Source organism: Podarcis liolepis, assembly GCF_965112155.1.
Source record: "Podarcis liolepis genome assembly, chromosome: 13".
Lineage (NCBI taxonomy): Eukaryota > Metazoa > Chordata > Lepidosauria > Squamata > Lacertidae > Podarcis > Podarcis liolepis.
In genome coordinates this window covers 20,822,072-20,835,526 of record NC_139573.1, presented here as the reverse complement: position 1 = coordinate 20,835,526, position 13,455 = coordinate 20,822,072, and the positions used below count along the sequence as shown (strand labels likewise).

At 45.5% G+C, this 13,455-nt stretch overlaps 1 protein-coding gene across 5 annotated transcripts; it reads left to right on the top strand.

The window, feature by feature from the left end:
* The first annotated feature begins 1,206 nt into the window (after positions 1-1,206).
* On the top strand, positions 1,207-12,734 carry HSD17B14 (hydroxysteroid 17-beta dehydrogenase 14). 5 transcript variants are annotated; one of them, XM_083472038.1, is made up of 9 exons: positions 1,207-1,348; positions 3,744-3,788; positions 4,703-4,803; positions 5,867-5,933; positions 6,849-6,940; positions 8,074-8,178; positions 8,906-8,973; positions 9,858-9,954; positions 11,325-12,734. In XM_083472038.1, exons 1-9 carry the CDS (start codon positions 1,222-1,224, stop codon positions 11,487-11,489), a joined length of 867 nt encoding a protein of 288 aa, XP_083328164.1. In that variant the 5' UTR covers positions 1,207-1,221; the 3' UTR covers positions 11,490-12,734. The 5 variants fall into 5 exon arrangements, with proteins under 5 accessions (XP_083328164.1, XP_083328168.1, XP_083328167.1 ...); XM_083472042.1 differs by having other exon boundaries at positions 9,833-9,954; positions 11,325-11,462; XM_083472039.1 differs by having other exon boundaries at positions 1,226-1,361.
* Positions 12,735-13,455: the final 721 nt, after the last annotated feature.

Genomic DNA, 13,455 nt, shown 5'->3' with positions numbered 1-13,455 from the left:
ACTGAAAACAAGCAACAGAGCTAAGCACCTCTTTAACCTGGCATACCAGGCAGTGTTCTGGTCAGCCATTTGGTGCGTCAGAGGGGCGAAGGAAGCAGGCCATTAGAGGGTGTGTTTCAACCACAAAACAATTGTGATCTGCGCTCAGGATGTAATGGGGCAGTTAGGCATGACTGTTCTTTCAGTGGCCATTTGCGCCTGCGAAACTTAACCAGTTCATATCCTGCTGATATCCTGTAATTTTCCAGACTGCAAGCCTCCTGCTTTTTGTCATCTTTTTTGGGGTCTTGCTTCTGCTGTACTATAGCAGAAGAGTGCCCCTCCCGCTTCAGCCATGAAACTCACCAGATGACCTTGGGCCAGTCCCTGCCTCATAGCCCAGCCCACCTCACAAGGTTGTTGTGAGGATAAAATAGGCAAGCAGGAAACCACCTTGGAGAAAAGGTGAGGAAAAGAAAACAGATGCTCACTAGATTAGCCTAGCCCCTGCGCAAGGATGTCACACAAATCCGTGAAGCGTCCCATAACTTAAAAAAGAATAGAATAGGAGAAAAGGTAAAAAACAGAAAAATGGATTGATATATGGATGGTCCAGTATGGATCCACTAACGTCCTGTACATCCATAATAATACACCTGCAAAAAAAGATACATTATTGTATATTCTACCAAACAAGATGCTGCCTGACCCTGTTCACGTTTACTTGGAAGCAGGGCCAGATTTAGGTTTGATGAAGCTCTAAGCTACTGAAGGTAATGGGGCACTTTATATGTCCAGCTGTCCTTTGTAAACAACAAATTGTCGCTGTTTTTTGTGTGTTGAATATATGCTATACGGCGATTTATTATTGTTAGGTTATAAGTAAATCCGGCACTGCTTGGAAGTAAAAAGTGTTGTTTAGAATCACAACCGTGGACAGTGAACCTGGATTTTACGCCTGCTTGCTCCAAAGTGAAGTCATTTACACTTGCAACCCTGATTGCACTTACCTGGGAGTAAGCCCTACGGAATTCAATTAAGCTTACTTCTGTGTAGACCCTGGTACATTGCAGTCCTAGCTCTCGTAACTATGTACATAGGATTGCAACCTTAAACGCACCCCCCCCACACACACACACATAGGAAATGCACGCTTATTTAGGAGTTTGAGTAAGCTTGCGCAGGATCGCGCTGCACCGAACACGAAAACGAAACGCAGGAGCAAGGACTGCATTTCCCAGCATGCCCGGAGACACAGAGCATGCGCAATGGGCGAAAACACATGTTGCAGCGTCCGCGTCCAAAGTTCAGCTGGATGTTCGTGATTTGGAGGAGCCGCGACAACATCTGGAATGGCAACTGGGCTGCGGTACCCGGGCAAGGTCGTCATAGTAACGGGGGGCACGCGGGGTATTGGCGAAGGCATCGTGAGAGAATTTGGTGAGGGTGGAGGGAACCGGGGGGCGGTTGGGGTTTAGGGCAAAGGAGTTTCTACAAATAAGTGCCGGGGCTCAAATATGCCAGGAAGGCTGGCCTGGAATCCTTGTTCCCCAATCTGTATGTGTTGAGATCGGAGAGGGACTGGATGAAGTTGCTTCTGATAGGAATGTTCTCTGCACGAGTTCAGAGGCGATGCTGACGTTATTGCAAAACCGAAACTTTTTGGACATAGTTGAGGCAGGGCAAAGAACATTACCCTTCTCTGTAATGTTGTTGTTGTTTTACTGCATGGGTCAGTGTTGAGCCCTTGAACGGAAAACAGGAACTGGTGCCCGGACATGAGCTCTTCTTTTTCAGAAATGGGGAGGTGGGGGAAAGGGGAACGTGTTGTTGAAGCAATTTCAGTCTCCCTACCAGGAAATGCAGGGCGTGCTGACTTTGCCGTGAAGCTCTTAAAGTGGAAAAGAGGAATCTGTAGCCCCTCCAGATGTCACAGAACTACACTTTCCATTATCCCTGGTCATTACTGGTGGGGGCCTCTCCACCCCTGTGTTAAAGGCACAAAGTTCTGCCTTTGTGGCTTTAGGTAGAGAATCTTCCTCCTAATTTTGCCCTCTCACATGTTGGGCTGACAAAATACGCATATTTCAAAGAACAAGGTGGACATCTTTTTCTGGCAGGATTTCTGTACATATGTGGCTTTACTTGGTGATTTTCCACCTGTAAGTCGCCACTGTTAATGGCCAGAGCCTAGGGGGTTGGATGGTAAGGCTTAATCTGAAGTCTAAGAGCAGCCGAAAAAGGAGCATCTGGCTCTGATTGCCTAGGAAGCATAAGAAAAGCTGGTTTTGCTGACCTGCAAACATGAATCTTGTGGCAACTGAAAGACTAGAAGATTCATCATGGCATCAACATGGACTACAGTCTCTTTCATCAGATGCCTGAAATTATATCTTTGGTTGGTAGGCTTTTTGCTGAAGGGGAAGTAAGTGTGGAATGCAAACAGGGAACAAAAGGAGTAATTAAATTAAGAGTTTGTGACAGGTAGGCATGCAACTGACCTTCTTTCGCATCCCCTTTTTGGGGATAGGCATATGTTGATTATCTGCTTGTCACTAAAGGCAGGGAGTCTCTGGCAGGATGCAGAAAGACAGGAATCTGAGTTCCAAATAGGTTCATATGTTTCGCGGCCAGTCATCAGTAGTGCAGTACTTGAAGGCGTTTGTGATGCATGCGGAAGGTCCAGTTTCTGTCTTCCCAGTTCAGGCTTGGAAAGACCCCGGTCTTTCAGCTGGTGTAGGTCAGTGGTTCTCAAAGGGTGTGGCGGGGAGAATGGCAAGTGTGACAGGAAGATGCAAGGACAAAGAAACGTTGAAGCATTTCAGTATAGTGTAATACAGTCGTATCTTGGCTTTCGAACAGAATGCATTCCAGAAGTTAGTTCGACTTCAGAAATGTTCGGAAACTAAAGCGCAGCTTCCGATTGGCTGCAGGAGCATCCTGCAGCCAATCGTAAGCTGCGGAAGCCGCACTGGACGTTTGGCTTCCGAGGAAAAGTTTGCAAATTCGAACACCTACTTTCGGGTTTGTGGCGTTCGAATTCCAAGTTGTTTGTGAACTAAGCTGTTCGAAAACCAAGGTACAACTGCATAGTATAGCATAGTATAGTATCAAAATATTATTTTTGGGGTACACAACCAGAAATAGTGTCTTTTCAAGAGCATTGGTTACACTTCTACAGTTCTCCGCAACATATTGTTGTGACAGGGATTTTCAACTCTGACAAATTTGAAAGATCAGAAAAGAGAAAGATTTATTTGTGTTGATGAGGAGATGATAGTTTATTTGTCTCAAATTAGACCTGATATAAATGAGAAGATTACCTGGCAAAAGCAAGCTCACTCCTCTCATTAGGCTTGTATTATACATACTTAAGGTACATATCAAAGAGGCTTGTTTATAATTATATTTTGGGGATGAGTCATATTTTTTTTGCAGCTGAATTTATACTTTCTGGATGCCCCATGTCCTAAAGTATTTTATTCTATGTTATAAATTATGCACTGCTAGGAGTTGTTTCTTTTTGTTTTCCAATGTATTTCTTGTCAATTAAAAAATTGATGTGGCGTGAACAAATTTTTATTCTGTAAGTCTGGCCCAGAGAAAAAAAGTTTGAGAACCTCTGCTGTAAACAATGGACCCAAGGGTCTGACTCTGGGATGATTTCTATGCTCCTGAGCAAGTGAGTTGCGTTCATGTCTGAGAATTGGGCCTCTGGGATATTTTACCTTGCATTCATTTCTTCCCCTAACTTTCCTTCCCAGTTCGCCATGGAGCCAAAGTAGTCTTCTGTGCCCCAGGATCTGAAGGTGAGGCTTGGAAATCTTTCATTACCCCCACTCATTGTTAAAGGGTCCCCTCGGTCTCTCACTCCCAATACGTATATCCAAATCGGTTTGGCTAATGCAAAGGAGATATGCAAGGTTAAGACAGCAGAGGGCAGCAAAATGTCCCAAGAAAGTTGAGAAAGAAAAGCATGGCTGGAAAAAACAGTCCCGTTTTGTGGCAGAGGTACCGGTAGATATTCTGCAGGTGCAGGCTTACAAAAGATGCAGTGATGAAGCTGCACCTTTGAATTTCTGTCTCTCAAGTAGGTGTCAAATTGTATAAAGAGCCCTGCCAGGAAAAGGGGGGAACCTAATTTTGCCTGCATACTTGCTGCAAAAGCAAACATACACACTGCACTTCAAGTGACAATATACAGCCCTGCTCTCTTTCTTTCCTCCTGGAGATTTTCTTCATTTAGGAAAAAGGTGTGTGTTTGGTCCTGAAAACTAGCAACTTGTGCGGTGGCCTTTTTGTGCGAGGATTTAAAACCTGGGTCATGTCACTAGGGCAGCCTTTCTTTGCTCTTGTTACAGTCTGGGCCAGTTGCAACACCAGCCACTCAGAGTTGCTGGGAGACCCCCAGTCCCATCACAGAGCTACACTTTCCAGAGTGGTTTGACAGTCAGTCCCTCTTCTCAGGGAGCTCTGGGAATTGTAGCTCTGGGAGGGGAATGGGGGGGGGGCATCTCCTAACAACTCTTGGCACCCATAACAAATAATGTTTCTCAGGGTGCTTTGGGAGAAGCTGTGGCAGTTTGAAGTGGCTTCATAGGACTTTGTGGGTCCACTGGCTGGGGAGAACTTTGTTCTCTGTGTGTCCGTCCTTTCTCTTCTGCTCCTCAGAAGGCCACAGTAACTCTGCTAGTTGTGACTGAGCTTTTATATTTTCCTGCAGGGGAAAGGGGAAAAGTTATTGAAAAGGAGCTGAATGATTCTGCAGGGCCTGGGGAAGGTCACTTTGAGGTCTGCGATGTCCTTCGTGAAACAGACATTAAGGTAAGCTGAAACTGTGGAGGAAGAAGAGTATTAAATTGGGGAAGTTTCTCAGGCACATCCAAGACCAGATTTTCCTTTGCTGAACAGGTTGCGAAAGCCCTCCCCCAAATTCCAGCTCTCTGTTATTTAAATTTTCTGCCTTTAGGGGCATTCCTCTTGCTGTCTGTGTCTGACCTTTTCCCACAGATCCAGAATAATTTCCCTGTTATTTGCTAAGTGCTTTCCTCACCAAAGTGACCCAAAGCGCTGTAACATTAAAGCCAATGTTGATACTTGTCTTAAATAAACACTGCACTAATGCATGCTACACTGTGTTTAAAAGAGCACCCTTATAGTAACAAATGTGATAAAAATGAAAGGCAGAAGTCACCTGAACGTGACTGCTGAATAGAGCAAACACATTTCCAATAGTTAGAGAAGCAATTGCCAAATAAACTAATTTAATATAAAGCACCTTCTGTTTCAGCCTTTAAATACCTGCTGAAAACTGGTCTATTCCACCAGGCTTATGCAGGCAACTAAGAACACATCTTTCCATAACCATTAGTTGATGATCTCTGATTTTAAACATCTACAGTGGTGCCTCGCAAGACGAAATTAATCCGTTCCGCGAGTCTCTTCGTCTTGCGTTTTTTTTTCCTCTTGCGAAGCACAGCTATTAGCAGCTTAGCGGCTTAGCGGCTATTAACGGCTTAGCGGCTATTAACGGCTTAGCGGCTATTAACGGCTTAGCGGCTTTAAGAAAAAGGAAACAAACTCGAAAGAACTCGAAAGACATTTCGTCTTGCAAAGCAAGCCCATAGGGAAATTCGTCTTGCGGAATGACTCAAAAAACGGAAAACTCTTTCGGTTAGCAAGTTTTTCGTCTTGCGAGGCATTCGTCTTGCGGGGCACCACTGTATGTGTTTTCATTATCTATAGATATTACTCTCCACACCTATGATATTTTTAGGCTATAGTGGCATAGCTCCTCACTCCCGTTCAAGTAGCTGAATGTTCTAAAATTGCAGAGATTTTTTGATTCTCTTTCCTGCGGCAATTATATTCATGCCCCTCCTTGCAGACTTTGGTTTCTGTGACCGTAGAACTTTACGGACAGCTTGACTGCCTGGTGAACAATGCTGGAAGCCGTGAGTTGTTTCCAAAATTTTGGGGTGTGTGGGAAGAATCGGGATGGTTGTCTCCTGGGAGGTGGGGCCTTCTTTGATTAATCAACGACAACAAAACGGCCATGAGGACTAGGAACCACCGAGGAAAGACAGCTTTGTGGTTGTCTGTTTACAAAACCGAAGAGAAAACCAATCACAGTGAATGTCTGTGTTTCTTTGACAGTTTAGGACAGGGGAGGAGAACTTGTGGGCTGTTTTCATGAAAGTTGGTGGAAGCCTGTTGAGATGGAGGGGGCAGGGAGACATGGGAGAGGGGGGCAAAGCTCTCTGCAAACCGCATCCAGACCCCGGGCAACAGGATAGCAGAAAGAGAGCGTAGAGGAGTTACAGGGGAAAAGGGGGTGGCGGCCCAGCTTTTCACTGACTGGCCTCCAACAGATTACCACTGAGTGAATGCATGGTCCTCCCCTGGTGTAGGGCATTCTAACCACTTCATATGAGTTATTCCATCAGCTCCAAGGCTTACTATTATCCCCATTTTGCAGATGGAGGACTGAGGTTGAGAGAGAGAGAGAGGGAGGGAGAGAGAGAGGGAGAGGGAGAGGAAGTTGCTTGCTTAAGGCTGCTCTTGGAAAGGAGTGAGGAGGGTTGAGCCTATGAGAACTTTTTGACTCCTAGCTGCTCTTGTTACATGAGCTGCCTTTATTTTCTGGGCTCATGCTCTGACCCATGAATATCCTTGCAAGTGTACCTTTTATGTCAAGGAGCAAAACCTAAGCCCTTATTGGAAAGGAAGTAAAACTAATTAGGATACTTATCATTTGGGGGGGGGAGGGACACCCAACTCTCATTTTCATATCTGATGTTGGATCTGTAATATTTACATCCCCTCTAAGATGGTTTAGGAACGACAATGTTGAGTCTTCTTGCAAACAGATCCTCCAGACCAAACCATAGACGACGTGTCTGCACAGGAGTTCCGCAGCCTCATGGACCTCAATGTGGTGAGCTGCTTCTTAGCCGCTAAGGTGAGCAATTCCAGTTTTGTACTTGGGATACTGCCCTTTTACCAAGCCAGGCCACTGTTCCATCTGGGTGAGGATTATCTGTACTGAATGTTCTGAAATTGCAGAGATTCTTTTTTGGGGGGTGGTTCTCTTTCCCCCTTGCACGAAATCTTGTCTTTTTATATCCCTGCTTCTCTAGCAATGGCTGTGCTCCTTAGGACTGGTAGGGGTAGCAGGCAGGGACACATGGAACCAACGAGGGACACTTCTCCACCATACATTTAAAGCCCTGTGATGCCACTTTAGACAGTCATGGCTTCCCCCAAAGAATTATGGGAACTGTAAATTGTTACAGGTGCTGAGAGTCGTTAGGAGACTCATATTCCCCTCCTACAGTTCCCAGAGCTCCCTGGAAAGAGGGGTTGATTGTTAAACCACTCTCAAAGAAACCAGCTTTAATCCCTGGCCTCTCCTGTTAAAGTAATAATTATAATATAATAATAATTTATTATTTATACCCTGCCCATCTGGCTGGGTTTCCCCAGCACTCTGGGCAGCTCCCAACAGAGGACTAAAAACAGAATAAAACTTCAAACATTAAAAACTTCCCTAAACAGGAAGGCCTTCATATGTCTTCTAAAAGTAAGATGTTTATTTCCTTGACATCTGATGGGAGGGCGTTCCACAGGGCGGGCGCCACTACTAAGAAGGCCCTCTGTCTGGTAATATTGGGTAGGCCTCCTGGGAAAGTCCTTCAATCATAGGAGACCAAGCGTGTCCTCCAGATGCCAATGGACTGCAACTCCCATCATCCCTGCCCTGTTGGCCATGCTTGCTGGGGCTGAGTCCAGAAAATCTGGAGGTCACATTGGTTACTCCTGGAGTCAAGACCATTAATCTTCAACTGGTGGGTCATGGACTCTACAACGTGGGGATCTAAGATGATCTAAAGTGGGTTGCAACAGCAGCACTTACCAGCAAACACACACACACACTGAGAACAATTCAGAAGTGGGTTCCTAAATGCATGTTTGGGTTAAGGGTGGGTCCCAGCTGAGTCACTTCTGGAGTAGACAATACTGTGATAGATAGATCAATGGTCTGGCTCCATTCAAGGCAGCTTCATCTGTCGGGATCTTTCCTCTTGCGAGCAGGCCGCCTTGCCTCACCTCCGCAAAACGAAAGGGAACATCATCAACATTGCCAGCCTTGTTGGGCTCATTGGACAGAAGTATGCGGTGCCATATGTTGCAACCAAGGTAATCCAGAGCAACACCTAGAACTTGGATTCAGGTGCCCATCCTTCCCACCCTCCCCTTCTGGTTGTAAAGATTGGGCCACCAACTTTTGTTTACAAGCATCTGCTTCTGTGCTCTTAATCACAAGGGATAATCCCAAATGATAGTGCCTGCCTTTGTGCCATTGAAAATCCACTTTCTGATTTCCACATATCCAGCTGCTGTTTAATGACACAGGAGCGAGTCAGCTTTCCCCACCCCGGTCAGTTGGCAATTCTGTCTAAACCAGTGTGTGTTTGCTTACTATGGCCAAAACAAATTGACTAGCTTTATTACACCACAAAATGACCAGTGCAGTTATTTTGTTTTGTTTTTTTAAAACAGAATTCCATAATTTAACTAAGGGCTCTTCTGTCTTTCAACCTATTCAGTTTTGGATTAGCCTCTTGTGGTTGATGTAATTCAGTGGGATTACTTATTTGCAACATCATTACAATAAAAAAGTCACCCAAGATGGGAGCAAAGCGGTAAGAAATCATTGGCCTGTTATTTGGGTTGCCAACTTTTAATTGTCGACTCCTTCTTTCGTGCCATTTGCCAGAGGAACGCAAGGGACATTGTCAATTTACATGCCAAGAAAAGCTTCAGATTGTTTTCTGTACAGCAAGACGCTGTCAGAGGCCGTGTCATTTCCTCCTCCCCTCTGGTCCGTAGGTAACCCTCCACATTAATGCCTCTGACTTTGCAGGGTGCTGTTACTGCGATGACAAAAGCTATGGCCATCGACGAGAGCAAATATGGTGTCCGAGTCAACAGGTACTGTAGTGGCAGCTTGCAGTGAAGTTCTGTTGTGCACGAAGCTTTCCAGGGAGATCAGCTTTCCTCCTTCCATGTGTGCAGGGTGTTTGTTTTGGACACCTTTTCAAACAAAAGTATGGGAAATGTAGAGGATTTTGCACAAAGTTCTGAAAGGATCCCTCCGGACTTGGTGAATGCGCAAATGGCAAATGCGGTTCAGTGTTAGCAAGTGCCATGTGATGCACACATTGGGGCAAAATAGATCTTAACTTCACATCTGAACTGGCAGGTGGCTTGACCGGGAAATAATGGGTAACGGTGGATGACTCAGTGAGGATGTCAACCCGGCATGTACAGGGATGCTAGACATGATTGAAATCCAGACATGATTTAACGAAGGCAGGTGTTACCCTGGCCATATCTGCAGTCTCCAGGAATGGATGTAGCTGGAGCACAACTTATTTATTGGCAGGACATTAGCAACCAAGCATAAGATTTCACTGTGAATTATAATTATAAATTACCTTATATACCACCTTTGTCTTCCAAGGAGCTCAAGGTGGTGTACATGGTCCCCCCTCTCCCCATTTTATTCTCACAACAACCCTGTGAGGTAGGTTAGGTTGAGAACTGGCGACTGGCCCAAGGTCACCCAGCAAGCTTCATGGCTGCGTGCGGATTTGAACCCTGATCTTCCAGATCCTAATCTGATACTCTAACCACTGGCTCTCTCTGAATCAAATTTAAAGTTGACATGGGAGTCTTTACTTCTGGAAATAACAAAGGAGGGACATCTTTCCTCACTAATTTTGAAATGGATCTGCTCTATTTTCCTTGCTTTCTACCTCTCCACCCCCCCTCTTTTTTTTAAAAAAAGAAACCCCCAACTATTTGAATTCCAGCATCTCACCTGGCAATATCTGGACTCCTATGTGGGAGAAGCTTGCAAGCCAGACAGCTGACCCAGAAGCAACGATCCAGGAAGGCATAGATGCTCAGGCAAGTGCATTGTGAGGAAACAGGCCTGGTGTAGCTATAGGGAAAAAGTTCCATCCTACAAGGGGGGGGGGGGCTGTGTAGCTGTTGTAAACAAAAATTGCCCTTTTCCCATATGGGGTATCCCAGAGCCCATATAGAGTCTTTACATAGGTTCCCTATTGGTAGGAGAGAATAACAGAGGCCAACCAGAGAATATTGAGAAGCAAAGCAGCTAGTAAGCTTGATCTTTATTGATCTGTTGCAACAGGGTGCTCCCCTCACCCGCAGGAGAGAAAGAGGAACCCAGAAAATTGGCGTGCAAGGCCTTATAAAGACTTTTGAAATTGCCACCCTGTAGATGAAGACCACCCCCAGAAACATCATACATACATCACAGAAGGGGTGTAGCCTAAGACCACCCCTCAGATACATTACACCTGCATCACAGAAAAGGCGGTCTAAACAGAAATTTGAATGTTGTTTTTCTCCTGTCGTTGTTTATCTCCTGTCTGGCAGGTTATTTGATTGGATTGCTAGGGTAGCCTGGCCAGTCTTTTGTAATGATAAATACTTAGTTCCTGGGCCATGTCACAGGCTCACACCCTATTAAAACACAGACATACCCTTAAGACAGGATTTGTGAAGGAAAAGACAATGGGGAGGCTTTTCCATTTTCCTTTGACCTTGCAGAGAAAACATTTGGTCAGTTTGGGACAGTTTGGGAATCAAAATGGTTCCAGGTCGGTCTTCCTGTGCTGATCTATGTATGTGCTTGGTTGGTACACTTACGAACATTTAATATCTAAGACCTCAAAATTCCTATCACATAGCCAACACTGGGGGGGGGGGGGGGAATATGGCCAGACCTCTGCACCAAGGAAGCCCTGATCCTGCAACCTCCCTATAGTGTGCAAATTAATGACATTTGTATATATGAGTTATTTCTGCATAGATCCGGTGTCAGGAACCTGTGGCCCTCCAGGTGTAGCTAAACTACCACTCCCATCGCCCCTAGCCATTGGCCATGCTTGCTGGGCCTGATGGGAGTTGTAGTTCAGCAACATGTGGCAGGCCGAAGACCTCCCACCCCTGGCGTGGCTGCCAATTTTTCTGTTTAGTTATGGGAAAAGCCAAAGTGTCATGCAAAGCATTGGACGTCTCACTAATCAGCTTCTTAGCCTGACCTCTTAACTTTTGAGATCTCATAGATTTATGGACTAGAAATTTGTTTTGGTGTTTTTTTTAACTGAGTCTCAGGGGCTAGAAACTTGTGTCTTCTTTAAACTGAACTCTAAGAGTATGAAGTAAAAGCACCAGGTGGGAGGAATGGGCTGTGCACACTCATAATAGAAGGTGCAAAATACTGATTTCCCTCTCAACTGTATTTGCAGCTTTTGGGAAGAATGGGGACCCCAGCGGAATGTGCTGCAGCTGCTCTGTACCTCGCTTCTGAGGCCACCTTCTGCACTGGCATCAACCTGGTGCTTAGTGGTGGAGCTGAACTTGGATACACACAGAAGAGCCACAGAGAGCTGAATCCCAGCTTGGAAGACTAGTTGGAGTCAGCAAGAAAAGCACAAATGACTTCAGTGGTTACCCGGTAGTTGATAAGGTGGGCTGATAAGAACAGCTGCAGCTCCAGTGTTGATTTTACTCAAGCCATCCTTTCAAAAAGACAGAATGTCCGCAGGATAGTGACTATGTTTTTATCTGTCTTAGCCAAAACAGTAAGAGCCCTGTGGCACTTTTAAAGACTTAGCCAATCCAGATATGCCCCAGGGATGAAGGGGATTCTTCTCCACACACACACACACACACACACACACACACACACACACACACAGCAGGTTTCCACACTTGGCTCTGACTATTGTTTAGCAAGCAGAAAGGCAACAGCTGAAGCTTTTCCAGTACAGTGGTACCTCGGGTTACATACGCTTCAGGTTACAGACTCCGCTAACCCAGAAATAGAACTTTACCTCAGGATGAGAACAGAAATCGTGCTCCAGCGGCGCGGCGGCAGCAGGAGGCCCCATTAGCTAAAGTGGTACCTCAGGTTAAGAACAGTTTCAGGTTAAGAACGGACCTCCAGAACGAATTAAGTTCTTAACCCGAGGTACCATTGTACTTTTATGTTCCCACGTAGGACAGGAGGAAGGGGACCTCTGGCCCACAACTCAATTATGGCCTGCAAGGCTGTTTTCCCCAAACTAAACCCACCTGTCCCAAACCTGACCCCATTTGTGATGTCAATTGTGGGGAAGGCAGAGGCATCGCTGGATCGGCTGTGAGATCCAGATTCACATAGCCAGTCCTTGTAGAAAGCAAGTTTGAAGTCGCTGCCCATCTTGAGCCTGAAGATAAGCAGTGCTTTGAAGCCCCGTGATGTAACTGTGACATCAGGCATTTGACAGGTGGGTAGTCCACCCACCTGCCTATCAAATTTGGTCCTTTGAAGACTAGGGGAGAAAAGGATCTGGCCCACTGGACCAGTGAATAACCCTGTTTGCCATGGAGCTAAAGGCATAGGAGCGTAGTCAGAAGAACGGTGGCAACCCAGTCCTTAATATTGCTTTACATGTTCTAGGCCTTAATACTGAAAACAGGTTCTACAGCTTAGCCCCAAGGAGTTCCTAGATAACACCATAGGCCTGTTTGTCATGCAAATATGCTCAAGGTCAGCTGGACCTTGCAGCTGAACATGTGGCGGTGAAGATTTTTCCTTTTGATCAGGGACCATGGAAATTCTTATCCTGAATCTGCTTGTTAAATAAATACATCGGAAAAGACTGCCTTAAAAATGTGACGCCCCATTGGACTTTAATGCTGTTGGCCGACAAAGACTATCATCTAAAAAAAAGCACTACCCCACCTGATTTCTCCAAGAAATTGACGAGCTTATGGGGCTTGTCCCCTGCAGCTTTTATCCTCACAACCATCCTGTGAAATCAGCCAGTCCTTGTGTCCACAGTGCTTTAAAATGATTCGAGTCGGAGAACCCACCCAAAGGAGTTGGGTCAGAGACTAGATTCTGCGGCCTCGTTCCCACCTTTGCACCTTACCCAGGCTTCTGTTCTGTTCCTCTAACTCTGTTCAAATGACATGTGGGTAGATTGATTGTATCTGTTTGCAAAGAGAACTTCCAGCATGACCATCTGATCAGGGGTGAGGTGGAATGCCCTGACTTGCACCTGTTCCTTTAAGAATAGCTTGATTTGCAGAAATCAGCCACTGAATGTGCTCATGGCCATGAGATAAAAAACCCTGCCTATTAATTGTAGGAGTACCTTCCTTTTTAAAACACACACACACAGCCAGATCTCCATGATGGGCAGTATATATACTATCTAAATAGGGCTATTTTGTGGTTGTGTTTTAACCCTTTGAAAAGGATCTCTGGCATATCTTTGCTCCAACTGAGGCTGACCGTGAATGCTGCTTTGGAAAAGGATGTCTGCATAAACAGAATAAAGAGTGCACAAGGAGACCTGGGCACAGTTCCTGTTTTAACAGCTGTTCCCA